Source organism: Hemicordylus capensis, chromosome 6, assembly GCF_027244095.1.
Source record: "Hemicordylus capensis ecotype Gifberg chromosome 6, rHemCap1.1.pri, whole genome shotgun sequence".
Classification (NCBI taxonomy): Eukaryota; Metazoa; Chordata; class Lepidosauria; order Squamata; family Cordylidae; genus Hemicordylus; species Hemicordylus capensis.
The window spans coordinates 4666705-4694398 of NC_069662.1; the positions used below are offsets into that span (position 1 = coordinate 4666705).

The 27694-nt window shown below is 52.3% G+C and overlaps 2 protein-coding genes across 8 annotated transcripts; both read right to left on the reverse strand.

Annotated features, from left to right (window-relative positions):
* Nucleotides 1-1846: 1846 nt before the first annotated feature.
* Nucleotides 1847-3963, reverse strand: FITM1 (fat storage inducing transmembrane protein 1). The gene is made up of 2 exons (XM_053261988.1): nucleotides 3593-3963; nucleotides 1847-3147 (listed from the first exon to the last, which is right to left on the reverse strand). Exons 1-2 carry the CDS (start codon nucleotides 3850-3852, stop codon nucleotides 2529-2531), a joined length of 879 nt encoding a protein of 292 aa, XP_053117963.1. The 5' UTR covers nucleotides 3853-3963; the 3' UTR covers nucleotides 1847-2528.
* Nucleotides 3964-4106: 143 nt separating this feature from the next.
* DCAF11 (DDB1 and CUL4 associated factor 11) lies at nucleotides 4107-27488 on the reverse strand. Of its 7 annotated transcripts, none has more exons than XM_053261985.1 (15): nucleotides 27275-27488; nucleotides 26279-26522; nucleotides 23911-24038; nucleotides 23032-23153; nucleotides 22026-22090; nucleotides 21802-21902; nucleotides 20932-21078; nucleotides 20717-20771; nucleotides 20568-20636; nucleotides 20031-20088; nucleotides 10128-10313; nucleotides 9526-9679; nucleotides 9278-9430; nucleotides 7734-7840; nucleotides 4107-5865 (listed from the first exon to the last, which is right to left on the reverse strand). In XM_053261985.1, the coding sequence occupies exons 2-15, from the start codon at nucleotides 26425-26427 to the stop codon at nucleotides 5737-5739; spliced, it is 1623 nt and encodes a 540-aa protein (XP_053117960.1). In that variant the 5' UTR covers nucleotides 26428-26522; nucleotides 27275-27488; the 3' UTR covers nucleotides 4107-5736. The 7 variants fall into 7 exon arrangements, with proteins under 7 accessions (XP_053117960.1, XP_053117955.1, XP_053117956.1 ...); XM_053261980.1 differs by having other exon boundaries at nucleotides 9278-9433; nucleotides 27275-27487; XM_053261981.1 differs by lacking the exon at nucleotides 27275-27488 and adding an exon at nucleotides 26797-27167 and having other exon boundaries at nucleotides 9278-9433.
* Between the last annotated feature and the right edge of the window lie 206 nt (nucleotides 27489-27694).

Genomic DNA, 27694 nt, shown 5'->3' on the forward strand with positions numbered 1-27694 from the left:
AAGCAGGGTCCACCCTGGTTGCATCTGAATGGGAGACTAGATGTGTGAGCCCTGTGAGATATTCCCCTCAGGGCATGGAGCCGCTCTGGGAAGAGCAGAAGGTTCCAAGTTCCCTCCCTGGAAACATCTCCAAGATAGGGCTGAGAGAGGTTCCTGCCTGCAACCTTGGAGAAGCCGCTGCCAGTCTGTGAAGACAATACTGAGCTAGATAGACCAATGGCCTCACTCAGTATATGGCAGCTTCATATGTACTTTGGGGACCATTTCTAGGGAACTTATATTAATTTCTTATCCCACCCTTCCTCCAAAGAGCTTTGAGTGGCAAGCGTGATTCTTCCCTCCCCTCACCTTTATCGTCACAACAACCTTCTAAGGTAGGGTGGGCTGGGCACGACTAACCCAAGGTCCCCTACTCTGTTTCATGGCTGTGTGAGGAGATTTGAACCCATCTCTTTCTGCTCGTACTGTGACACTCTACTCATACATGACACCAGCTTTCAAGGGGTGCTTTCTGCTGCTTGACTCAAGAAGCACCAGTCTCCTCAGGAATGTGTACATGGTGATGCAGTGCTGATACACTGTGCAAAAAAAAAAGGTTTCATTTAACTTTGTGTGTGCGTGCGTGTTTCAATTATGGTTATTGCACTTTTATTCTGCCCTTTTCTCCAACAAGCTCAGGGCAATGGCCAACTTCCTGTTTAATGCTGCACTTGCACGGCAGACATTGGGGAATTGCACTCTTGTGTGGCTGCCCTCTTGTGCAAAAGTTCCATGCAAAACATACGAGGGTTTGCACTAACCACCCTAGCTGGAACCCAAACTCCAGATTAGCACAACATCCTTGCACAAGCCCAGCATGAATCAGGATGGTGGCCAATGTCTATGGATGGTAAGGTAAAGTGTGCCGTCAAGTCGATTTCGACTCCTGGCGCTCACAGAGCCCTGTGGTTGTCTTTGGTAGAAGAATACAGGAGGGGTTGACCATTGCCTCCTCCTGCGCAGTATGAGATTATGTCGTCTTTCAGCATAGATGGTGCCCACCATTTGATCCGCACAGCGAGAGGTAGGCCACACTAGACTAGCTCAAAGTCACCCTTGAGAGCTTTTATACACAAAAATGGGCTCTCCCTGCTCTTACACTGCCCATTGCTATACCCCACAGCCTCTTGTGTGAACTTACAACTCTGGCTTACACAAGCATGTAGAAACCAGGACAGAAACAGGCCTTTTGAAAGCCAACAGGCCACAAAAATATGGTCACTGAGATGGCACATTTTCTTGGTCTCACAAGCGTTAACAGGCTGCCTCTTTTAGGGCAGAAAGTGGAAGGTGTTAAGTGTGGCACAGATTTGAAATGACGGTGCTTTTCTGGGAAGCGTCGTGGCTGCTTGCCACTGAGAGAACATGTCCATATCTTTTTTTTTTCTTTTTTTTTTTTGGTAAAGTCATTTATGCTAGCACTGCACAATATCCTGGTACAATTAGTTCCAGAGGCTAATTAGGCATTGTGTGAAGACAGAATGCAGCTTTTTGCCACTCTTAACAGCAGCTACGCGACATCTCTGCTCACATCCAAATAGGCCAGCTTGGCCCCTAGTGTATGGTCCAGGCCTCTGCTACAACTGCGATTGTTTCTTATAGCCATGTGGGAAAGCTAGCAGTAGTTGTTGTTCAGTCCTAGGGAAATGGACTCCGTACATGCTCAGAGTCTCATTCTTCCACCATTGCTTTACAATAGCACTGTAAACAGCAAAGCCTATTGTTGATTCAGGGCCCATGATTAAAGCCTACTCTTCATTAGATATGTTATGATTAGGAATATTAATATACCACTTAACAAAAAAAGTTCTCAAAGCAATTTACATTTAAAAAAACACGTCAACTGCAAAATGTCAGGGTACAGCTAGTGTAACTAAGTGCTAAAAAAGAGCCCCTAGAAAGTTAGCATGAGAGGGAGAGAGTCCACTTTAGATTCTCCATCCACTCATTTTCTAAGGGCAGTTAGTTCTTTGTGGAGAAGCTCTCTTGCACATGAACACCCCACCTACAGTTAAGAGTGGTCTTGCCGAGAAAGAAGTTGGCCAGCTCAGCAGAGACCGAGGCCTCAGACTTGAAGCCTGCACATCACTCCACGTCCAAACGGCCACATAATTATCTAGATGTCAAGAGCTCTCTAAAGGCATTATACAAAAAGGCACTCTACACCACCAGGCTGCCCAAAATGGAAGTCCCACCCCACTCATGGTTAGAGTGGCGTTTGGAGGAAGAGGCAAAAGCCACCGTTGTTCCAGAAAGGGCTTCAGCGAGAGGCGCAGGAGCCAGGAGTGGAACACTGACGGACAGGGAGGGGCAGGGCTTCTGGCCCCATTTTAGGTGCTCTAGTTGTCCGGTTAGGGCCAAGGTCTCCCCTCACCCCAAGAAACCACACAGGCACATGGTGGCGGAGTCAGCGGCTGAAAGGGTCCGGTCTTTATTCGTCTCGCAGGGGCTGTGGAACTCCTCCGGCGTGTGGGCCTGTCGAGACACAGTCAGTTTCGTTTCTTGGCCTCCCCCGGGGCTCCTTTGAGGAACAGGCCCGTTCCAGGCCTCCCTGGCGACCACTGGCACCGGTACCAGACGCGGTAAGTGAGGTACCAACAAAGGGTGGCGATGGCGGCTCCCACCACCTTGTGGCTGTATTCGTAGAGATACACAACAGTGCAGGCCAGCAGGAAGTTCCACAGGGCGAGGAGGACGACGTTGAGGAGGAAGATGAGGCGCAAAGGGACCCCAGCCGGGTGCCCCTGGGCCAGGTAGCGCCGGAAGACGGAGGTCTCTTCCACCATGAGGAGGCAACAGAAGGTGAGGAGGAACGTGTGGCCGGAGACGTCATAACCGTGCCACTGGTGGCCTTTATGGAGACACGTCCACTTGTCCGGGAGGTTGTTCACCAGGATGCCCTCGGGCACAGGGTCAAAGCAGTAGCCGGTGAGGTTCTCGATCAGCAGGAAGGTCTCTGTGGCACCGAGCCAAAGGCCAGCCCCCACTGCCAGGCGGGCAAGATGGCGGATGGTGAGCAGGATTTTGCGAGTGGCCAGATACACAACCAGCAGCATAAAGCCACCCAAGAAAATGCATGTCCAGCCCCAGGCGGATCTGACAAACTTGCTGCAAGGAAGGAAGCAACAGGGAAGGTGGGTTAGGATTGTAGGTCTGGAAGGAAGATCTACAGGGCCCCTCTGCTCACTGTCAACCATGCAGAAGCTTTCCCACAAGATTCAGCCCACGCATTCTGGAGCACGGGGCCAGGAACAGAAGGGATCAGCATACAAGGCACTTACAGATGGACCAGACAACTCAGGCAAGTAAGTAAGCCAAGCCACAGAATCCTAGTTTGCAGGATCCTAGCCTCAAATCCAGAAACCAGTTACATACAAGCCCCACCCCCAAATATTTGTCAAGGTAGTGTACAGATTTACTACACAGAACTCGGAGCACAGAACTTTAAACGGATCCTCAGGACATTAGAGAGGCCAGAAGCTCGTGTGGCCCCTCTCCTTCCTCCAGTCCCTAATCCCAAGCTCCCACCCACAAGACTCCCCGAATCACTCACATGTTGAAGAAGTTATGGTGGTTGGCAAAGATTGCCCGCGGGTTGACGTAGAACTGAAGCAGGGGCCCAAAAATGACGACGGCTGCCAGCCACAGGTGGTAAGCCCGCCGGAGACAAGGGACCCCCAGAAGCCAGGCATACTGGTTGCTCCAAAAACACACCAAGGCCCGGCAGAGGGCTTGGGCCCAGCCAGCGGCTGTGGCCAGCAGGGAGGAGGGCAGCTTCTTGGACTCCAGTCCCTCCGCCATCCCCACCCGCATGTCCTCGAGAGGCCAGAGGGCCCTCCCCTATTCCACCTGGGGGAGGGGGGAAAACACCCCACACAGGACCAAACTGACATTTGACAACAGCTGGGAGATCATATTCCATTTTGGAATGAACAGCTGATCGGGAAGAGGAGAAGAGGAAGGGAGGGGAGGGGGAGGAGCACAGAGGGGAGGGGAGGCATTGTCTCCACAACACGGCCAAGAGACGAGCTGCCTACTTTTCTTTTCCTTTGGAATTCAAGCGAGAATGCAATTGCAAGTTTTTATTGATAGAGACAGCAGTTTGCACAGACACCCTTCCAGAACAGAAGTGCAGGGACCCTCACTGGGAGGGACCGTCCCCTTGTTACACATCATACAGACAATCCCTCTGTGCTAAGAGGTCTGAGCAATGATTACACCCGCTTGTGCTGGAGAAACTAAACCTGGGTTTCTCTCCCCCATCCCCAACCTACCCTAAACTCGAAAAGAAGAACTGCTATTCTTTTCTTTAATCATTAAAAAAAAAAAATATCTCCCCGTGTACCAGAGGGCATCTCAGAAGATCCTTGCCTGCCTGCCCACCCACTATATTCACTGTGTTGGTGGGAGAATCGTTCTAACTTGCAGGGGGAGAACAGATTGCACGAGGGTGACCTCCGGCTGTACCCCCAAACCAGAAGATGAAATGATGCTTTCTTCACTTGCTTAGGAAGGGGTGCAAAAGAGAAAGATTTCAATCCTGTACCTCATCCTTTGAAAGAGACCCCACAGAGAGAAGTAATTAAGATGGAAGGGTTGAGGGTGAGAGCAGGTGGCTGCAGGCAAGGGGGGGGAGGAATCTGTAGACAGAGGTGAGTCAAGGACACAAGGGGGAGAGGCAGGCCAAAGAGAAACCGGTGGAGGGGGGCAGGAGAGGAAGGCAGCAGCCTGCAGGAGACAAGAGCCCCCCCAAAGGGCCCCCTGCTGTGACCCACAAACCCAGCCGTTTTGCTGCCATGACACCCCGCTTTATAACGCGCACCCTCTCCCCCCCCCCCCACAGAAATGTCCCCAGAGAATGATGAATGGGAAGCATTTCGGAGGGATATGTGCCACACACCACCCCAAGAAAGGAGTGGAAGTATCTTGCCTCTGGCCCCAAGAAGCCATTGATTCTGAGAGAAAGACAGACATCTCTTTCTCTGGGGAAAATGCCTGAAGGTTGCATTTCAACTCTCAGACCAGCCACCACAAGAGAGGGAAAAGGTGCTGAGTAAGCCCCCTGCCCCACTGAACTGACCTGTCCCAGATGGAAAGTGGCACTGCCTGGAGCATGATGCTCCCCAGCGCCAGGTAAACCCTTAACAGAGCCCCAGCACAGGAGTTCAAGGACCTGCAGGCCAGATTTCCACCCTCCAGGGAAGACGACTCAGCCCCAGAGACCAGAACTCCCCTGGGATGAGGGGGACCCACTCCCCACTGCTCCCCAGAGCCAGCTAAAAACCCACAGAGGTGGGGGCACTTGATTTGGAGCTTCTTCATGATTTCACACCTCATCTTATTACGCAGATTGCCAGGAGGGAGGAGCTGGAATACTCGAGCCCTTTAAACCCTGAAAGCGACCAGACAGAGAAACCAGGCCCCATTACCTAGCTTTGCCCCTCTTTACCATCACTTTTCCTGGAAGCTGTTTGTCACCCAATAGTTTCTGTCCTTAAGAGTGGCACAGAAGGAGCAGCCCTCAGCCCCTTCCAGTTCAGTGACAAAAAGACTCACCACGCAGGAGCCCACTCCCTCCCTCCCGCCCTCCCCCCCCAAATGTTCCAACGCAGGCACCACAGAGTCCGTTGGGCTTTCCTCCCCCTGCCCCAGAGGCAGTCCAAGCACAGGAGAATGACGGCAAGCTCCGAGGAAAGGCTACTTGTCAGAGGCTCCTGAGGATCTGGGGCGACGTTCTCGGCTGCTGGGGAGAGGCCTGGGGTCCCTGAGATCGTCATCCTCAGATTCGGTTGGGTAGTATTCCCACAGCCGTAAGTTCCCATCCCACTGCCAGCCAAGAGAGAAAAACACAGATGTTAATCAGTCCGGTTTCTCCTAGTATACCATGCTTTATCACAATTATCCTGAGAAACAGAATCTCTTGGCTCTCTAGTGAAAAGGGCACAATCCAAAAGATCCCCAACTACTACTTCAGTCAGTTCCACTGCTACCTGGTATGTTTCTGGGCCCAGGTTAAGATGCTGGCTTGATTTAGGCCTGGATGCCTGGAGCTTGCCTCCATATGAACCTTCCCTTTATCAGGTTGAACATCATTCAGAGGCCAAGCTGGCATACAGGGTATTCTTGATTGCTGCCCCATAGCTGTGTGGGTGGCCACTGGCTGTGCGTTCAGCACCTTCCCTTCTGGCATTCTGCACACACTTCACACCACTCTTGTTCCAACATTCAGGCTTTCACACCTGCTCATTATGTTCGTTTCGTATCTTGATTTCTCGTAAATAATTTTAAATTGTGGCTTGCTTTGAAAGGATTGGGTGAAAGGCAGTAAAGGAATTTTGTCAGAGAATAAATGTATATTGCTCTTCAACCACAGCAGTTCTCAAAGTGGTTCACGTAAATGGAATCGGATTCAAGTGCAGATCGTCTTAACAGATCTAGAAGACCCGGTGCTGTCAAAGGCACCTTGTGGCTCCTAGTTCCGCCCCGCCCCCGCCACTTGCCCTGGTGGCAAAGATGGCGGAAGAACATCTACGGAGTCCTCTCCCCAGCCCATTGGATGTTCCTGCTGCCACTCTGAGCAGCTGACACCCATACCTGCCAGCCCTCAGAAGCCTTGGCCATTGCAAGTACCACAGGGACAGCAACATGGCCCCAGTCATGTGGAACCAGTAGCCCCTGCCCCCCCAGGCTATTAAGCTTCCGCTCAGCAGCCAGAGGTCTCTGTGCGAGAGAACTACCCAGGCATTACTGTCGGGATTTCCTACCCTCCTCCATGAGACAGGTCTGTTTACCCAGTCAAACGGCAGGATGCTGGGAGAAACAGGGCATTCCAGACGTCAGGATAACCCCAGTAATTACCTTTCAGGAGTCAGGAAGGGCTCAGAGGGACATGCAACAGCTGCCAGGGGATGGGGGGTACAGCCCAAGAGGCAGCCGAATGGTGGAGAGGGAATAGCAATGATATCAGTTCCACAGCTGCAAATGGGTACAGAAATGCTAAGGAAGGAGGTGGAGTTGGAGAACAACTCTAGGCGGCCAGATTTGGCTTTAAAAAAAGCCAGTTTCTGGTTTACGGCCCTTTTGACCCACGAGTATACCCCTTAGGTTCTGGCAACTCTGCAACAACTCCCCTTTGGAAGCCAGGGATTGGGTGGCCAATTCACTTGCCTGGCCAGGGAAGAAGGAGCACATTGCGGGGGGGGGGAGAGTATCCTAAATGTAGGGCTTTAATTTAAGGCAGGGGCTGCCAAAGATGAGAGGATCAGCAGGGATGAGGTTTGTCAGCCTGATGGACTCCCAGAGAGGAGCTCAGGCTTTTTGCTCCAGCTAATAGAGGAAGGAGTGGACTGAATAAATGTCCCTCCTCCCCCAAAGCCGAGGCAAATGCCCGTGCCTATAATTCCAGGTTGAGAGGGTGGAAAGTTATCTGGAGAATTCCTCCTCCTTAAACACGGACAATTACTAAAAATGACTTGCGTAACAGAATGAACTTTGCCCATCATCTCGAGAAGCCATTACTCGTCTGTGGCCCTGCCACCTGCTTCTGCCACTGGTGGCCTACGGCCCAGCAGGCTGCAGGCCAGGAACGTGCCCCCTTGCGTGGCTTGCCCTACCTCCCCACACACCCCATGCCTTGCGTCTGGGGGCCCTGGGCTAGAGGTGCCAGGAACGGGGGAGGCATCCCAGATACTTGCCGAACTGCTGACTATCTTCTCTTCGTAGGGGTGCCAGGAGACGTCACGCACGCAGGCCTTGTGGCTGGTCAGCTTCTTCACAATATGGCCACTCAGGAGATCATATACTAGGAAGGAAGAGGCAGAAGCATCTGGCTCTCAAGGCTTGCGCCTTACTGAGGCTACCTACCCCTGCAGTGGGCATGTGCCAAGCGGTTCCCCATTCTCTCATACGCCCAAAGTTGGCACTTTCCACCCACACTTCCTCCCTTAGATATCAGCACTGGTCCTGCCTTGTGGTCCTTGGAGAGCTTTTAATATAGAGCAGCAGGTCCCCAGTCTTGGACTACAGGGGGTCCCCAGATGACGCTGGACTACAACTCCCAGCCACAACGGCCTTTGGCCAACATCGTCTAGGGACCCAAGACTCAGAGCCATCGACATCCATGGTCCTTACAAAGCACACGTGTGCACCGTCTCCTCTTCAGGCCCCCAGAGAATTCACCTTCTGCTGTTCCTCTCAGCTGCTCCATCCGGGGGGAGGGAAAGGAAGCCACTCCAAGTAGCACCACAGAGACAGAAGCCAAGCCTGCTGGGTTCAGGCAGCTCAGCCAGCAACTTGGGAAGCACGGATGGCAGCAGTGTTCCCTCTAACAGGGATTCCCAGATGTTGTTGACTACAACTCCCATAATCCCCAAGCAAAAGCCATTGCAGCTGGGGCTTCTGGGAGTGGTAGCCAACAACATTTGGGAATCTCTGTTAGTGGGAACACTGGATGGCAGCCCAGTTGCCCAGGCAAACAGGGACGCCGTTCCACTTTGGTCATCCCTGCCCCCGTACGAGGGGTTGGGCCCCTCCTTGCCAGAGATCCAGGCTCTCTCAGAGTCCCACACACTACTTGAGGGGCACCAGGAGGGAGGCAGCCAAGTTGGCTCCTGGAGAGGATCCAACTGAAGGGGGGTGGAGTGGACTAGGAGGAGGAGAGGCCGAGTGTCCAAGAACTCCCTTCCTAGTCCAAGGCTTGCGGGGGGTGGGGGCAGGGAAGGCCAGGGGAGGCTGCCTGGGTTGCACACCTTTCTTTGGCCTACACAAATCCTAAGGCTTGATTCCAATTGGGGGGGGGGCTTTATAGGGACTGAGGGGCTTTGCCAAAGAAAAGGGAAAATGCAAAGGAAGTTGAGAGGTGGCATCATGAGAGGTGCTCCCCTAGGCCCCACCCGTAACAATTTTCCAAATATCCCAGTCACCCTCATTGCATTATTCCAGAGATATATTTTTTTTAAGTTTCACTCCTGCATCAAATGTCACTCCCTGCCCACAAGAACTATTGGCACGGCTCATTTCCTGCTAGCTCTCATTCTGCTGGTGCCCGACAGGGACTCTTAAGAACAGCAGCCACTTTCAAGTTTACCTTCACAACCACAAGGGCTAGAAACTTGATTTTAAAAAGTTGATTTCCCCCCCACCAGAGGCTGAATCCTAACACCAAACAAGTTGTTGTGCTTGCACAGAAGGGTGAAGCCCAAGCACTGCCCTCCATGGGGGGTGGCCCCAATCCACTCACCCACCACCTTGCCCGTGGAGCAGCCGCTATAGATGTACTGCTGTCCTGTGCTATAAGCGGGAGAGAAACGGCAGCGGATCAAGGTGTGCAGCACGCCGTGGCCCCGGTACGTCATGAGGGAGCTGTCGCCGGGGAGCTTCGACTTCCGCCGTGCTGCTGGGGAGGCGGGGAAGAAGAAGGGTGAGGGTTGGATTGGCTGCTCTCCATGCCCTCCCCTCCACCCTGCAGAAGCCTCCAGGACTGCCCACCTCTCTTGGGCACCTGCTGCCAGCGATAATCCCAGTTCTGCTGGGTGACAGCCTGGCGGGATGCTTCCAGCCCCTCATGGCCCGAGAACTTCCGCATGTCCCAAAGCTTAATCGTCTGATCTTTGGAGTTTGAGATGAGGTATCGGGCATCCCCCTGCAAAGTGGTGGGAAGTGGGCAGCGGGGAGAGAAGACAGCTGTTCAGGGCTATTCACACTCCATCGTCCCAGGGGAGCTAAAGAGTTGCAGTTCATTTTTCCTTTGGCGTACAGACACCCACAGCAAAATACTTGCTCCACTGAAAGGCACCTTGATTTCAGCTCCCTCCATTTTCCCCTCAGCATGACAAACCTGTGCCTGTTCCTTTAAAGGCCTCAGAACAGGCACGGACACTCCAGTAAATATCTCAGCACTCAGCAGACACTGTGCCTTAGTTCAGAGTACCACAGAGTTGCACTACACTCTTTCACATAGTACCAGCAAACCTCAGGGGGAGCCCTAGAAGGGCAGGGATGCCAAGCCATTTGCCGAAATCAGCTGTAGGTTCCTATCAGGTGCTGCTTCCCTCAGGATTCCCTAGCTCCAAAGAGAGGAGTGTGCCTACTTTGCTGTCTATGAAGGTGATGCCATCCCGGTGGCCGGCCAGGATCCCAACCGGCCGGGGGTTATCCTCTCTCATGGTGCGCCGGTCCCACACTTTGCAGATTGCATCATCGCCCCCAGAGAACAGGATGTGGGAACTGGAGTCGGCAAAGGCCACGGCATTCACGTCATCTTCATGGGACTCGATCTGTGGGAAGACGGGGGCTTAGCAGAACAACAGGGAACAGGCCGTCTGTCAAAGGGGCAGGGAGGCTAAACTGGAGTACGTTCTCCTTCCAGCCCCCATGTGCTGATGGCAGGAAAAATTCCACCTCTCTCTGCAGGCCCAACTGACTGCATTGTGGGGAACTGAATCACTGGCACTTACCTGAAAGGTCTTTCTCCTCAGAGGTCAGGAGGGTATCCCTAGGTTGGGTTGCTCCTCCTACCTGCTCCTGAGACGGGGCCAATAGCAAAGCAGCTCAGATAACCCACGTAGGAGGGGCAGACCCAATGCCTTCCAGGTTCAAAGCTGCTGAATTGCTCTGCCCCCAACAGCCAACAAATACAACAAACAGAAGGGAGGGGCCCCCCATGACTAGCACAATACCTCAGAGATGACAGGCCCTCCTCAGAAAGAAGACTGCCTGACAGCAGAAGGCAGAGACCCAGACAGACCTGACACTGAACTGGGTGGGCTGGATACACTCCTGACCATGGAGGAGAATGACCTCACGCATTCGATTCCCCCTGCAGATCGACTGTGAGAGGAGTCACACTGGCCTCTGCCCAGGTTATAATCAGTTGGGCTTCTAACATCAGTGACCTGGACCTCGTGTTGCCCAGCCTGTTGAGATGGAGCTTGGTGGTAAAGCTGTCAGTTTGGATGGCACACAATAATGCATCAGAACCTGCTGGAACTCCGGGAAGTATTTCTGATTGCCCAGATTGCCAACCACAGTTGATGCTGTGTTGCCTCGTCTCCCTGGACCACTGATCCTGAGCTACCAGGTGGCTGCAATGGCTTGTGTTAGTGGTAAACTGAACTCTTTTGTGTGGGTAGAAAGTATCCCCTGTAAGGCTGCTGGGGGGAGGACCACCGCTCTAGGGATGCCACTACCCAAGATGTAGCTCTCCTTAGAAATCTGGTCCTGCCAAGGCAACAGAGACCACTGAAGGGTGTATACTTGAAATCTTGCCCAAGGAACCATCACTATACTGGAACCCTGGAATTGAGCACAGGGCTAAACTGGTTGCTCCTTAGAAAGTTGCAGGTCTTTATGATCTTGTCCCTTCAGCTGGCAGGCGGGGATACGAGGCCCTTGCTCCTGTCTAGAACAGCACCCAGGTGCTGGAATTGGGTGCTTAGAGTCAGGGAACTCTTCTTGTGTACAACAAATCCACCTGCGTGTCTCCAAGCAGGCAGACTAGTGTCTGTTGGACATTCTTGAGGCTTTGCTGTCTGGAGGGAGATTGGATTAAAAGATCATTCAGAGAAGGACGCAAGTGTACACCTTTGGTCGGCAAATGCTCCACAAGAACCACCCTGACCCAGGGAAACACTCGTGGTGCAGGGCTCAGACCAAAGAGAAGTGCACAGTGTGGGTAGCTGATTGCTGTACATGAACCTGAGAAATTTCTTGTTAGCAGGGTGGATAGGGATGTGGCGATACGCCTCCTTGAGGACAAAGGAGGTCAACATGTCCCCCTTCTGGAGTGATGCTAAGATGGAGCAGAGAGAGTCTCCATCCAAAAAATCCCTTTTCCTGATTAATTTGATTAAGGATTTTAAATCTAGCATGGCACTCCAATATCCATTTTTCTCTGGGCAATAAACAGGATGGAGTACACTGCCTGGCATTGCTCTGTATGGGGAGTAGTTTCAGTTGCCTGTATCTGCAGGAGATTATGGACTGCCTGAAATGAGCCGTTGGCACTTACCTGAATGGTCATTCTCCTCAGAAGTATGGATGGCATCCGAGATCATCATGGGTTGTCACGACCTCCTGCTCCGAGACAGGGCCAATCAGAGAGCTTTTCCTCCTGTAGCAGGAGGGAGGGGCAATCCCCTCAGGCTTCAGTCTATAGCTAGCTCTCCGATGCTCCGGCTAGAGAAAAAACCAGTCGCAGAGAAAGAACCAAGCAGAATGGAACAACAAGTAAAGTAGAACTTTAGAAGAAAACGAGCTGTGAATTCTTATTGCGGAAAAACCCCACCCATGGGATGAGACGTACAACGCGGAAGAATAGAGCCTCCCCACACCTATATAGGGAACAGAAAGGTGGATAAGTTGGAAACAAACAGAAGCAGAAACACGAACGGTCGGGTGGGTCGGATGCCATCCATACTTCTGAGGAGAATGACCATTCAGGTAAGTGCCAACGGCTCATTCTCCCTCAGAAGAGGATGGCATCCGAGATCATCATGGGACATGCCATAGCCGCTATCCTAGCTGGGTGGGAGACCGTGAGAATGCTCCTATGGCGGGACCACCTGTTGCAGAACACGTCTGCCAAAAGAAGCGTCTGCAGAAGCCCAGTCGTGTATTTTATAGAATTTAACAAACGTGGACAGGGAGGCCCACGTTGCAGCTCTGCAGATATCGATCAAAGGCGCCCTCGTGGAGAGGGCTGCAGAAGCCGCGGCGCTGCGCGTGGAGTGGGCAGTTATACCCTCCGGAGGCACCGCCTTAGCCGCTGTATAGGCCAAGCGAATGCACTCGCAGATCCAGCGTGACAAAGTAGGGGAAGAGACCTTCCTTCCCAGAGAGCATTCCCTGAATGATACAAACAGGGAATCAGAGACCCTAAAGCCCTTAGTGCGCCGCAAATAGATTCTTAATGCCCTGCGGACATCTAGGGTGTGCCACTCCTTCTCCCTGGGATTGGCAGGGTGGGGGCAGAATGAAGGCAGCATGAGCTCCTGGGATCGGTGAAAAAGAGAATTAACCTTGGGCAGGTAAGTGGGGTCTGTACGCAGAACAACGTAATCGGAGTAAACTAGACACAACTCCTTCCTGGCCGACAAAGCGCCCAGGTCTGAGACCCGCCGGGCTGATGTAATGGCTACCAAAAATAGGACTTTAAAGGTAAGAATACGCAGCGGCACAGTCCTTAAAGGTTCGAAAGGAGGCTTAACCAGGGCCCGAAGAACCAAGTTCAGGTCCCAAGTGGGGAAACGATGGACCGGTGGAGGACTAAGGGCCGCCGCACCCTTAAGGAACCTTCGAATGTGGGGATGGCATGACAAAGGAGACGTCCCAGGAACCTGCAGAGTAGAGGAGATAGAAAACATCTGTCACCTGAGGGTGGCCGGTTTGAGCCCCCTATCCAATCCGGATTGCAGGAACCCCAGTACCTGACTGACCGAGGCGGAGTGAGGGTCGGCCCCAACCGACACGCACCATGCCACGAATGCAGTCCATGTGGCTTGGTAAACCCTGAGTGTTGAGGGCCGTTTGGATGCCAAGATAGTCTCCTTGACTGCAGGAGAGTAACCGCATGCGTCTAGCGCGCCCCGCTCAACCTCCAGGCGTGTAGGTTCAACCAGCGCGGGTCCGGGTGGAAGAGCGGACCCTGTCGAAGGAGTTGGGGATGAGAGCCCAAGGGCACTGGGGGGGCTAGGGACATGTCGACGAGGTCCGAAAACCACGGGCGGCGCGGCCAATGCGGGGCCACGAGAATGAGTTCCGCCCGCTGTTGGCGGACCAATCTGACCGTCTGGGACAGGATGGGCGTGGGGGGAAAGGCGTACATAAGGCCCTGTGGCCAAGGTGTCAATAGGGCGTCCACCCCCTCGGCTCCGTGTGTTTGGTACCTTGAGAAGAACCTGGGGACCTTGGCGTTCCCCGGAGCCGCAAACAGGTCCACCTGTGGGTGGCCGAAGCTCGCCGTGATGGCGCGAAAGGCTTGCTCGTCCAGGACCCATTCTGCCTGGTCCAGCCTGGTTCTGCTGAGCCAATCTGCCAGCGTGTTGGACTCCCCGCTGACGTGCACTGCTTCTAGCGAGCCCAGGTGCCTTTCTGCCCAGTGTAGGAGCACAGAGGCCTCGTGCATCAGCGGCCAAGCCCTGGTCCCCCCTTGACGATTGATATGCGCCTTTGCCGTCGCGCTGTCGGTTTGAATCAGAACATGCCGACCGGCGATCAGGGGAAGGAAACGAATCAGGGAATAGCAGATCGCCCTCAGCTCCAGCCAATTGATGGACTGGAGCCGTTCCTGAGGGGACCACAGACCCTGAGCGACCTGACTTTGGCAGTGACCGCCCCACCCCCGAAGACTGGCGTCTGTTGTGACCGTTACACGTGTCACCGGGAGGAAGGAGACCCCCTTGTTCAGGGCTGGCGACAGCCACCAGTGCAGGGACTTCCTCACCCGAGGGGTTAGAAGAACCCTGTCCCGGGCCCGGGAAGCTACCAAGTCCTGGAGGGGCAGGAGTAGCCACTGGAGTGGGCGTGAATGAAGGCGAGCCCAGGGAACTATCCCGATGGTGGATACCATCATCCCCTGTAGTTGGCTGAGGGAAAGAATATCCGGGCGACTGCGGAGACCCGCCTTTCAGCACGCGGTGGACAACCCTCGTCTTCTCTCTAGGGAGAGGGAGACCGTCCCCTTCATTGAGTCTATTATTGCCCCAAGATGTTCACAAACCGGTTCACAAACTTCAGGTCGAGTATGGCTCTCGATTCTCCATTCCTTTTCGGCACTAGAAAAAGAATGGAGTAGACGCCACACCCAACCTCGTCTGGGGGAACCGGCTCGACTGCCTGAACCCTGAGCAGGTGGCTGATGGCAGACAACATCAGGGAATGTTTGCCCGACTTGGCTGAGGTGGGGGACCTCAGAAAACGGTCGGGCGGCTGGGAAAGAAAATCCAGCCTGTAGCCCTGGCTCACGGTCTGGAGAACCCAGGCGTCCGAGCAAGTTTCCGCCCAAGCCTGGGCGAAAAACTGTAGCCTGCCCCCTACCTGCGACTCCGAAGGACAGTCATTGAGCTGCCGGACGCTTGAACCCGGATTTTTGCTGATGCCCGGGCTGCCGGAACCTGGACTGGGAGTTGTCCCGAAAGGACGGCTGTGACCTTTTCCAGGAAGGAAACTTGTCCTGCCTATCTTGGCGGTTTCGAAAGGAAGACCGGAAACCCCTGAAAGAGGAAGAGAAGTTAGGAGTGTATTGCCTGCGCTCATGGCGCTGTGCTGAAGTTGAAGGCATCGCCTTCTTCTTGTCTTTCCCTTCCACCAGTACAGGCTCCAAAATGTCCCCAAACAGCTTGGTCCCTTTGAAGGCTGAGTTTGCCAAATTGGACCTAGACTTCTGGTCGACCCTCCAATGCTTTAGCCACAGATGTCTACGAACCGTGACATCAGAAGCCATAGCTCGGGCCGACAGTTGTGTAGCGTCCAGGGAGCTATCGGCCATGAAGGCAGAAGCCTTGAGTAATTTATTGAGCCCTTGCCTCAGAGCCAGCAGCTCGGGAGGTACTAGAGGTAGGAGTTCTTTAATCCATAGTACCGAGGCTCGGGCAAATATTGAATTGGCCATAGAAGCCCGCATGGCCAGCGAAGAGGCCTCATGGGATCTGCGCAGTGCAGCATCACATCGCTTGTCATCATGGTTGCGCAAGACCTCGTCCCCGTCCCTAAGCAAAACGGCACCCGTCACCAGAGAGGCGACCTCGGCGTCCACAGGGGGGACCTGTAGCGTGTCCATTACCGCCTTGGTTGTGGTATAAAGGCGCTTGATGCCAGGGGGGGGGCCCTTAGCCTCAGTGGGGTGCTCCCATTCTGAGTGAATAATGGATTATTATGAATAATGGATTATTATGAATAAAGAGTTGTGGGCAGGGCACCACAATCTCGGGTGCTTTTAATGAGGGTAAAACTGTGGAGACCCCTTCAGAAGAATCTTGCGGGAGAGGTACCACCCCCTCCAATCTCAAGGTCCTGCGGACCTTGTGCAGGAGCACAGGAAAGTCGGCTGGAGAAAACAGTCGATACGGGGCTTGTGGGGTAGGCGCAGTATCCCCCTCATCCCCTGAAAGTTCACCCTCTTCCCGGTCCGAGTCGGTGTCGGAATCCTCTGAGGGTGCCCCCCCCCCGTCGGAGAGCCCAGTGGACGAAGACTGTGGGGGAAAGCCCTGGCTGTCGCACATGGGCTGAGAGTGGGGGGACCGAGATCGCGCAGCGCAGCAGGCTGCACTACAGCAGATGCGGGCGGAACGTTAGCGCCTGCAGGAGCCATATCTCCCGGCCTTAAAATGGCGGCCGCGGCAGCAGGTCCGTCCCCATGCACATTCAAAATGGCGGGCGCTGCAGATTGGGCGGGAAAACGATCCGCCAGAGCGGGAAGCAACCGCCCAAACTCCTCAGCCACTACACGCCGCAGGAGTGCGGCAAAACTCGGGGGAATCTCCTCCTCGCTGCCATCCGCGCCGCTGGAGGGGCGCGCGCGTTTAGCGGGAGGTTCCACGGGCAGAGGACTGGGCGGGGGGGCGGGAGTAACTTGCGTGCCCGTAGTCGACGGTATCTCCTGGGGAACAGGCTCTCGACTTCCCTGCTCGTCGGCCATAACGGGAGCAATAGGCAAGCTTCCCTTGGCCGTTTTAGCCGCCACCCGCTTGTCTTTGGAGGCTTTCTTTGCCTTCTTCCTGCGCTTGGCTTGATGAGTGACGGGCGCGGGAGTGGTTGCCGCCGCCCACTCATCCCGACACACTGATGGCGCCACGGAATCTTCCGAAAGAGAGGGGGAGACCCCCCCTTCGGGATAGGCAGATTCGGTTGCCATTCCGGCCAGAGGTAAGTGACCGCTGCGGGAGAAGGGCCGCAGACGGCTGGCGCAATACAAACCGCCCCTATAAGCCCTGCTTAGCCCAGAACAACACTGACCTGACCGGCACAGCTCAGGACAGAGGAGAAACAAAGAATACCCTGACTGGAACAGCTCAGGAGTAGACAGATAGGGCTAGGGCCTAAGGGCAGGCGAAAATAACGGAGGAGAAAGATTAATAGCCAGAGCCAACGACTACAGCACCTGCCGGAGCGAGACAGGGCGAAGACTGGAGCCTGAGGGGATTGCCCCTCCCTCCTGCTACAGGAGGAAAAGCTCTCTGATTGGCCCTGTCTCGGAGCAGGAGGTCGTGACAACCCATGATGATCTCGGATGCCATCCTCTTCTGAGGGAGAACATAAGCTTCTTTTTCTCACTCCTGAAGGATCTCTGGGAGGGAAGGAATCTGTGTGGAGGATGAATATTAAGGAGTACCCCCTGACTGACTGCTGCATCCATTGGTCGGAGGATGATCAGTTCCAGTGGTTGGCAAACCTTTGAAGCCTGCCTCCCAGTGGAATGACAGCCCGATAGCAATAGCAATAGCAATAGCACTTACATTTATATACCGCTCTATAGCCAGAGCTCTCTAAGCGGTTTACAATGATTTAGCATATTGCCCCCAACATTCTGGGTACTCATTTTACCGACCTCGGAAGGATGGAAGGCTGAGTAAACCTTGAGCCCCTGGTCAGAATCGAACTTGTAACCTTCTGGTTACAGGGCGGCAGTTTTACCACTGCGCCACCAGGGTCTCATTGGATAGTCATTGGGAGATCTGCAACCTGAAGCCCCTACTGGGCTGAGAGTTCTGGATACCCTTGAAGGGAGCATTATCCCTGAAATATGGTCTGGGCCTATTCCATTGACTTTGCCCCTGCCTGGGACAGTTGTGAAAGGGGGATCTGAGTGTCAAAAAGGAAGAACTGGACATGGTGTTGGCTTTCTTATCCTCCTTGGGAGGAGATGGCATGGGCTTTTGGTCTTTAGAAGCAGAGCCAGGTCCAAACTGTCACCAAACAACTTGCCACTCTTGATGGGTGTGGTAGCCAGGAGGGAAGGAGACTTCCGATCGGCTTTCCGACTCTTGAGGCTTCAGTGTCTCCTCATAGTCACAGCATGTGCCAGGGCTCTGGCAGAGATCTGCATGGCATCCAGTGTAGCATCTGCCATGAAGGCCGTAGCGGTTGGCCCAATTTGTTCATCTCTTGCCTCAGTTTGGAGTTGCCTGGGGGAACTCATTGCAAAGGTTCCTTAACTGTAACATGGATGAGGATAATTAAGGATGAGGCCACGGAGGCTCTCAGGGCTAGGACTGAGGCCTTGTGTGACTGCTGCAGAATGGTATTGCACCTTTTATCATCTGGAGTTTTTCGTAATTTGTGCCCATCCAAGCCACCTAATGGCGCAGCGGGGAAATGACTTGCCTAGTGAGCAAGAGGTTGCCGGTTCGAATCCCTGCTGGTATGTTTCCCAGACTATGGGAAACACCTCTATCGAGCAGCAGTGATATAGGAAGGTACTGAAAGGCATCATCTCACACTGAGCAGGAAGAGGCAAAGGTAAACCCTTCCTGTAACCCACCAAAGAATACCACAGGGCTCTGTGGTCTCCAGGAGTCGACACCAACTCGAGGGCACAACTTTAGGGCACTACCTGGCCTTTAAACAAGGCAGCCATGGGCACCTCAACCAAAAGAACCCTCAGCATGTCACCTTAGAGGTCAGATAAGAGCACTTCATGGTACCTGAAGCCCCCTGCCCCCACCACTTGACCGGGTTAGACCATTCTGAATGGATGATCTGTGTAAAAACCCGTGGGCATGAGATAGTATCCTCAGTGGATGGGGAAGGTGGAAAAACCTCCTTCTGGTTGCCCTCCGGTTCTATGGGTGGAGAGGGCCCTTCTAGACTGAGGGTCCTGTGGGCCTTGTGCAGCAACCCGGCAAAATCTCCCTGGAAGAAAATCCAAAGCAGGATGTGCCGGGCTGGCTCCTTCCTCACATAGTTCACCCTCCTACCTGCCTGAAGAGGAATTGTCTGAATCCTCCCTGGGATGGGAGAGATCCATATGAACTGGCTGGAAGGGAGCCCTGGGGGCTGGGGAACCCTTAGGAGAAAGGGATGGAGCCCTGGGGGCAGGAGAGCCTTGAGGAGAGAGAGTGGGTGCCTCTGGGTCATCTGAGCGGCCAACACGGCTGGGGTGATCGCTGATCAGAGCCCTCCCGGGAGTGAACAGAGGCCTTGCAGCTTCTCTGGAGTGGCAGTCGCTCTCTGCCTGCAGACCTCGACACAGCAGAGTCAGGGTCGAGGCTTCTGTCGTGGAGGATTTCCCCACCATTTTTGGAACTCTCCTGAGTTCAATGGGAGGGGGCTGGAGAGGCCTGACAGGAGAGGATGGGTGCCTCCAGCTCTCCCCACCAAATCATCTGGGTGGCCTAGACTCCTGATCAGAGCCCTCCTTAGAGTGAGCAGGGGTCTCTCAGCTTCTGTTCAGTGATGGTCACCACTTCGATTGGGACTCTGAGTCCACCTGAGGTTTGCACAGCTCACAGCGTGGAAAGAGGCAGACTCATCTAAAGGAGGGAAGCCTATTTCTCACTGCTTCCCTCGCACTCTGCCATCCCAGAGATTAAAGGGAGTATCCCAGCTGCCCGATGCAGCCATGATCCTTCTTTTCTCTCCTAGAGACACAGGGACAGACTAGGCACTGAGGCTCCTGCTCTGGAGCTAGGCAGGCGGAAACTGGAAGGCAGCGGGTCTGCCTCTCCTACATGGGTTATCCGAGCTGCTTGTCTCGGGAGCAGGTAGAAGGGGCAACCTGACCTATGGATACACCCCTCCACTAAGGGAGAACAGATTGCATGAGATAAAAATGCGGCAGATGTGACAGCATTACTTATGCACCCAACCTTGGAAAAGAGCGGTACGAAGAGACAAGGCAGAATGGGAAATGGGGCACCCAATGAAAGAAGCAGAGAAGTCTAGAAAGGAAGCCAGGCAGAGGAGCAAGATTTTCCAAGACCCAGGAAGACCAGAACAGGAAATGGGCAAGGGGGTCATGGAACAGAGCTGCACTATCTGCATAGGTCAAATGATACCTTGAGCGTCCGCCTATTCTGCTCCATATCGAACACATAGATGCAACCATCGTTGGCCCTAGGTTGAAAAACAAAATGAGGCAGAAATGGGTGGAGGAACAGACATCATATGTACAAGGAACAAGGGGAACAAGATTCCTAGTCCACACACAAGGCACTGTCATCAACACATTTTGGGGGTTTACCAGAAACAAACCCAAGTTTTTATTTAATACTAGCAAGTTAGGAGCCTCTCAGTCAAGTGGGACTTCTATGCGAGGACGACTCCAAACAAAGCAAAATGAAGATACCATTTTGATATTTTAACCCAGGTTAGTCACCATGGATATTCTGCTTTACTTTCAAAAGATGCAGGCTTCCCAGAATCCCCTTGGCCAAGGGACCAAGATGGTGGGCAACGATCAGCATGCTTTGTTAAGGAAGAACCAAGTCATTTTCACACAAACGTGACATGGCCAAAGCACAAAGGTTCACATACTGTATATTAAGGGTAAAGGGGGTGGCTTCAGGAAGGGCCTGGGCAGCAGGCTAACTCACCCTCCCAACACTTCCTTTCCGTCTGAAGAAACTGTGAGGGAGAAGACAGCAAAGCGGCGCTCATCAGGCCTGCGATGAAAAGAGAAGTGGTTAGAGCCCTAATGCCAGACTCCTTTTATTCTGCGAGGGTGCCGGGATGTCTTCTTTACCTCAGATCCAGCGCTGTGTGAGTATCACTCTCGCCATAGATGTTGCAGATGTGAACTGAAATGGACGGAAAAGTTCAAGAGTGTTAATACTTCCTGTGGAGCTGAGGACTAGAATAGGACCCCTTTCCACTTCCCAGGCTGATGATGGGAACTGTAGTCCAGCAACATCCAAGGATCCAAGTTTGAGAACCCCTCATAAAAAGTATAATGCTCACTATAATCTGACCAGCTGGAGTAGAGGAAATGGGCCCCATCTGGCATGAAGGCTACGTCCAGCACGCTCCAGCCAACGTCCCGTGCTTTGATGCTCCTGAACTTCCGGAAGGCTCCATAGGCACAATCATACAAGTGGATTGTCTGATCTGAGGGAGACAGAGCAGAGATGGTTCTTACCTACAAGACCTAGCAGGCAAGCATGTTTGCCTTAACGTACAAATGCAATCTTGATTATTCCGTCTTTCCTCATACACAGTAATCCACAAGGATATTTTACACACAAGGGGAAAAAATATGGGGACTTCTTACAGTGTCTGACTGTGGACTTTGGTGGACTCAAGAGTTTGTTCCTCAAACCACAATGGCTGGGGGGAACCAAATATCACCTTTAGTTAAAGATGGAAGTTTAGGCCAGTTCTAGACTAGTTACAGCTTATCAATTAAAGGTTTTTGGCTAATCAGCCAATCACTACCTATGTTAGATCTTAACCTGGAGAAAGGTAATCAGAGGTAGTAATTAAAAAGTGAATATTCTCATGAAGAGACCATATGTATTTCTTTCTTTTTAAAAAATACACAAGATGCTTGGATGAGCATATCAAATCCAACATTGAAGTAACTGTGCAGAATTTCTTCAAGGGAGACATAGCAGGTGGTGAAAAATACCCACAATGCTGCTTGTCTATTTCCCCAGAAGGCAAGGTGAGCATTCTTGCTCTGAAGATGGACAGTATTCTAAGACTCTCACTATTCATAATGCCAATCAGTTGAGCTACAGAAGAGTATTCTGGGATGCTCCCAACAATACCAGGCCGGGAAACCAATCTCATCTCAGAGCAGTTAGAACATTTCCACGTAATGCAAGATACCTTGACAAGCTGACATAAAAAGCTGTCCATCACGGCAATAGATCCCACAGAAAGCCTTCTGCGAATAGGAGTCTGTGAAGGCCAAGTGGTTGGGAAGAAAGCTGGAAGAGGAACCCAGATTACGTTTGGGTTATTTTGAGAGAGGTTCTTCTCTGAATCACTGACCCACCCCCATCTTGTCTAGCCCACTGACCCTAGGCCTCTCACTCCGACCAGATACTCACTGCGACACCACCCACGAGCACTCGCCAGGGGAGAAGCTGCTGTTGTGACAGAGGCCCCGCTCCCTCTGAGAAAAAAGAGAAGAGAAGAGGGAAAATCAAGTCACTCACAGGGCCTGGATCTTGATCTCCTTACAAGCCATTCTAACTACAGGAGGAGGAAATAAGGGAAGAGGATACAGACTAGTGTGCTCTCTAGACACAGGAGAGAGAGAGAGAGACTCGTGTTCACACTGTAGGCATTCTGCAAGGCTGTTTCAGAGCTAGTCTGTTTCTTTACAAGGGCCAGGGGAGCAGGCAAAGATGCAGTTCCTACCCCTCACCCCACCCTTCCACCAGCCTCATCTGTTCATCCACTACAGCAAGCAGTACATCCATTTTGCCCCTGGCAGTTAGGAGAACCATGGCATCCTCCCCCTCCACTTAAGAAGAAAGTGAGGGGAAGGCATGGAAAAGAAACACTCTGAATTCACACATTATACACAGAAATAACCAAGGAGGACCACCAGCGGTGGGGTCTCTGCCTGTATTTTCAGGCAGATTTTTTCAGCTGGTTGAAAGAGAGGCATGGGCAGTCCTTTGGGTGAAACATCCTTGGAGCAAATGTTTTGAAAATTACCTTTGACTGCTCTACCATGAACACATCCCAGATTTTCTTCACAGAAGGTACAATGGAGTTACTTCCAAATATTGAGGTAACCCCGATAAATCTGATAAAGCTTCAGCATTATTTGATTAAAAATCCAAAAAGAATGATTTCCCCCCCAGATCTGGGCTCATGTAAGTATTGATAAAGACTGGAGAGAGAATGGCACATAATTACACATGCCTAACTTCAAATAAGGAAGACAGACTTCACCTTTAGCAACCCTCTTACCAGGAGAGAAGCATTGCCTGGAATTACTTGGTCTTATGCCCTCCTTCAAGATTGATCCCTACACCTTTAAATCATGAAAGACCAGTCCCTTCCCAGCCTCATTTTGGCACCCTGAAGAAGCAGAATGGGCACCTGGAAAAGCATCCTGGGGATATTCCGGTTGGCTTTCCCAGAACCCAGCCTGCCTGTTGCCAACTGGATACGGGTTTTGATCTCGTTGCGCTCCAGATCACGAGTGTCTGGTGTCAAATCCACTGCAGCAGAAAGAGAGAGAGAGAGAGAGAGAGAGAGAAGATAGATCAGAACAAGATCCCAGCTGGTCCTGCTCTAACCACTATGCCAAACTCTGTCCAAACCAGCAAAAAGGAACCAAGGCATCCTGCCTCCCAAGCACCACTTCTTCCATTTCAACTAGTCCCTTTCCCTCCACAGACTAGGCCCAGAACTTCAAAACAACAACAAAACCCACCAGTTTCTCCCCATAGCAAAAAGTAGCTCCAGGAGTCCTGTACTGCTTTCTTCTCTCATCCCCACTATAATCTGGGCTCACTTGAAGCTTGTCCTGAAAACCAAGACTGTGTCCTGGAGCACATGAAGGCAAAGAGGCCCCTGCATCTGTGAAGGGCCCCTCACTAAAGCACACCAACTGCATGTATGAAACGAGGGGGTGGCTCTGAGCAGACGCAGAATGGCTTTTCCTCTCTCCAGATTAGCCACCACCAGCCCCATCACATCCAAGTTTAGAGTGCAGGCATCTAGGTGACAGGGTACAGCTACAAGGCAAGCCTAGGTCTTTCAGTAATTAAGCAGCGGCGATAGTCTAAATTCTGCAACCAGAACATCTGGATTCTGTGCCCTCTATAAGTTACCCAAATTGAGTCAGAAACCTTCCAGACCAATTGCCTTCTAACAAGTGGATTTCCACAACCTCCGCTTTATCAGTACTGCGGCACAGGCTCCCTATTAGCTCACTAACCCCCCTCCCCACTTAAGAGAAGCCTTGGCCAGTACCTGGGGGTTTGTACTGGTCTCCTAGCCGCCCCTCCCAAGCGCTGTCATTGTCGTCATCCGAGTCAGAGAGTGCCTGGACCACCTGGACACTGGCTGCTCCCCCGCCCTGCATCAGGTGAAACTGTCCTCTAGGAAAAGCAGGGAGCAAAGAGATATTAGCACCCACTTGGTTCCATCAGCCATCTCCCCATACAGGAGGCAGGGAGAGAGAAAGGCACCCTCCCTCTGTTTATTTCGTGTTCCCTCTAGTTGGGCAATATGAGGCTCAAGTTGGGATGCAAATGGTCAAATGAACACAGTTTCAACAGCAGCACAGGTGAGCAAAGCTCAGGATGGGGCGGGGGGCGCAGTGTACCGGCTAAAAGGCACAGACAACATTTGAGGTGCAAACTCTGCAGAAGTTTGAGGGCATGCCCCACCCAACCAGCCAACATTTTGTTTGTGGAAGAATTTTTGTTTTACATTTGAGGAGACAAGGACCATCAACATTACAGGGGGTGCAGGGGAGGGGGAAACATGAAAGGTTTTGCAGTAGTTTCCTGGCTCTGGGTACTGAGGGAGACCCTGATTTTACTGTGCACCAGGGACACAAGTGAAACAAGAGGTTGCATAGGGAATAGACGAATGTGGCCCTGGCTTGCTTAGGGTTTCATATCTGCATCCTGCATCATGTCCAGAGGGCCACAAGAAGCTGGCACAGACCTTGGAGTACCACATGTTCAGTGTCGCATGTTCCCCAAGAATTCCCAACAGCCAGGCATCTTATGAAACCTTCAAGGATTGCCTGCTGTTTTCCCAGCAAGACTCCTATGCCATTTAACTGCATGAAATGCAGGATTTGAATAAGCCAAACATCTTCCAGCACAGAAACAACAGTGATAGGGGAAAGAAGTGTCACTTCCTCATTTTCTCCATGACTCTAAATACCAGTTGAAGGGGAGCCACAGCTTGAGAGGGTATGCCTTCACCTTTTGCCTGTGGGCTCCCCAGAGGCATCTGGTGAGTCACTGTGTGAAACAGGATGCTGGACTGGACTAGACAGGCCTTGGGCCTGATCCAGCAGGGCTGTTCTTATGCCTCAGCCCCCTTTGCAGCTATCTAGCTTCAGGACTATAAACACACAAATAGCAGCCTCTAGGTCTCACCAACTGTCTGAAAAAAGAGGAATCAACACCATTTCACCAGGGGGCATGGATTCACAGTGCTCGCATCCACCATGGCAAGCTGAGCTTTGGTGTGTAGAGATAAGATCCAAAACTAGCACTCAAGGCTGCAAATCTCAGTCAGAGTAGAAGAGCAGGAAATCACATCAGGGATCAATTTTTCTTATATATAATTGCCCTAACCCAATCTGATTATTTGTTGCAGTGCAGGCTATAAACATTTTAAAAAATAATATATCCCAGAGTGCTTTGTGGCATCAGCAACAGGGGAGCAGAAGCCAAACAGGGACATTTCCATTTTCCCTTAAAATGACAAGAGCCCTCTTGGGATTTAGGCATGAAACCTTTCAGAACCTACTGAAGGAACATTCAGACACCATGCCTTTCACACATTACTTGTTCCTCTTTTCCCTGCATGAATTCTTATAATTGTGATGTGTAGAATTTCTTAAAATAGGAACTCCCATTTTGACGCTTGAGTGGAGCCCCAAAATATATTTCAATGCTCAGAGCACATACAGAAGTAAGGTCATGCACTCCCTCTGCACAAGAAAACACAAAATGTCCTCCACTTTTAGAGAAGCAGCCCTGGCACATTATCAGCCATGAGACCTGGAAATATTATCAAACACCAACTAAGAATGCACCCCAGCAGATCGTTACAACCTTTAAGTCGAAGTTATGACTGCTAATCCAGAGCATAGATTCACTCCCTCACTGTGCTTTCAATGACAAATCAAATGACCCTTGACTTTCAGATATGCTCCTCGCATCATTAAATATCACCAAATCACCTTATGATATGATACATGCAGTTACACACACACACACACGGTCTTTATTGTTCTTGTACCATGTGACAGGCGCTCTGGAAGAAATCAGCCAAGACTGGATTTTCCAGTAGGGTCTCACAAGACTCCATGCCAAAGGACACCACCAGATGCCAGTCAGCAGAAAGACTGAGTGCTCTTTGTCCAGATTAATGAATGAGTATAGGAGAGGCATAATCAATTCCCCTCCATTTCCCGTTTTGCCATTCCACACAGAATGCCTGCCCCGCGGCCCACCAAAGGGAACAGGCCCCATATCCTGGCTCCTTAACCTCCTCAAATTAGCTCACATATATTGATCTGGATGTGTCCACCACCAGGGAGACATTCTCCATATCCCTAATTGATTGAAAGGGGGGCAAAGGGGTGAGTTACCTGCGCAGTAGATATGCCAGTACCTGGGCCAGATCCACATCCTCATCGTCCTCTTCCTCACTGCGCAGGTTCCCCGAGTTGTTCTGAGACCAACTGCCCTGGTTATCCCGGCCCCCTGAGCCAGCGTTACTACTACTGCGGGAGCCCATTTCTTACGGCATTCTCCAAGGTTTGTCTGAGGTGTATATCGCTCCCAATGCTCCCACCTGATGTTGAGTAGTCAGCTGGAGGGAACGAGTCCTTCCTGAAAGGAAAATCTTGAGCCACTAATCAGAGAACTTTGCACACTGAGGGGGGTGGGGAGGGGGAGCATTCTGCACTTGTAGCATGCCTCGGCCACCTACCAATCACACCTCTCCTTACACAGGAGACACTGCTGCTTCTTTTTAGTATGCCACAGTCCCCCACCAGAGCTTTCAACCCAACTGTGTGCCTTTTAGAAACCACAAGATACTCTTGCTTATTTCATGGTATGCTTACTGCTTTGTACCACTATACCCTATATATTCAGCACCTACCCATCTCCACCAATCACCATCTTCATTACTGAAGGGGCTTATCTACTCCCCTCAGTGCACAACCCCCATGATGATGCCTATCCACAAGTCACCAACCCTCTTCCACCGTGGGGCAGGAAGAGCAAGAGGTCATTCTCTTCCATCCAGCACAGCCTTAAGCTGCCAATTAGAGCCCACTGTCTCTACTGAGCCAATTGAAAAGTCTTTTGTACAACGGCGACCTCTCCGCCAATGGGCAGGCCCCATGTTCACGGCTCGTCCAATCAGCAGATGCCATACTGAAGGGACACTCTTGCTACCCCCTCAGAGTTGCATCCGAGGGGCCCCGCTCGACCCTCCAATCAGAACGCCCCTCGCTTCCTTTTCGCTCCTTCCAAACTGCTTCCCACCTTGCTCATCACGCTCCCCCTCCCTGACCAATCAAGGTCAGCTCCAGTTGCCCCCCCCTTCCTCCTCGTGAGCGCGAGACCCTCCTCACCCTCTAACGGCCGCAGCGCGAGGCCTTGTTTACATCTTAAGGTTACAGCCGCCTCTAACCAGAGTTGAGCGAAGAGCGGAGGGGTGGGGCAAGCCGGCTGCTAATTGATTGGCTACCCGTCTGCAGCCCACGTGGGTAAACGTGGGGCTTTAAACAGACTTGAGTTTCTCGGATTGGCTGCTATGGTTCCTCCCTCTCTAGAGATGCGGGCAGAAAAAAATCAGCGCTGAGTGATAAGCCAAGTGTTAAGGTGGGCGAGTCACCGATTGGACAAATCGGTGGATGACTCGATGGAAAGGTGGGCAACCAGCATAGGATTCCCCTTCCGATTGGTTCTTGTTAGCTTGATTGACAGTAGACGTAATTGTTTAATCTTCCCAAGCTCCGAATGATTGACGTCTCAGGAAGGAGGGGCTGGCT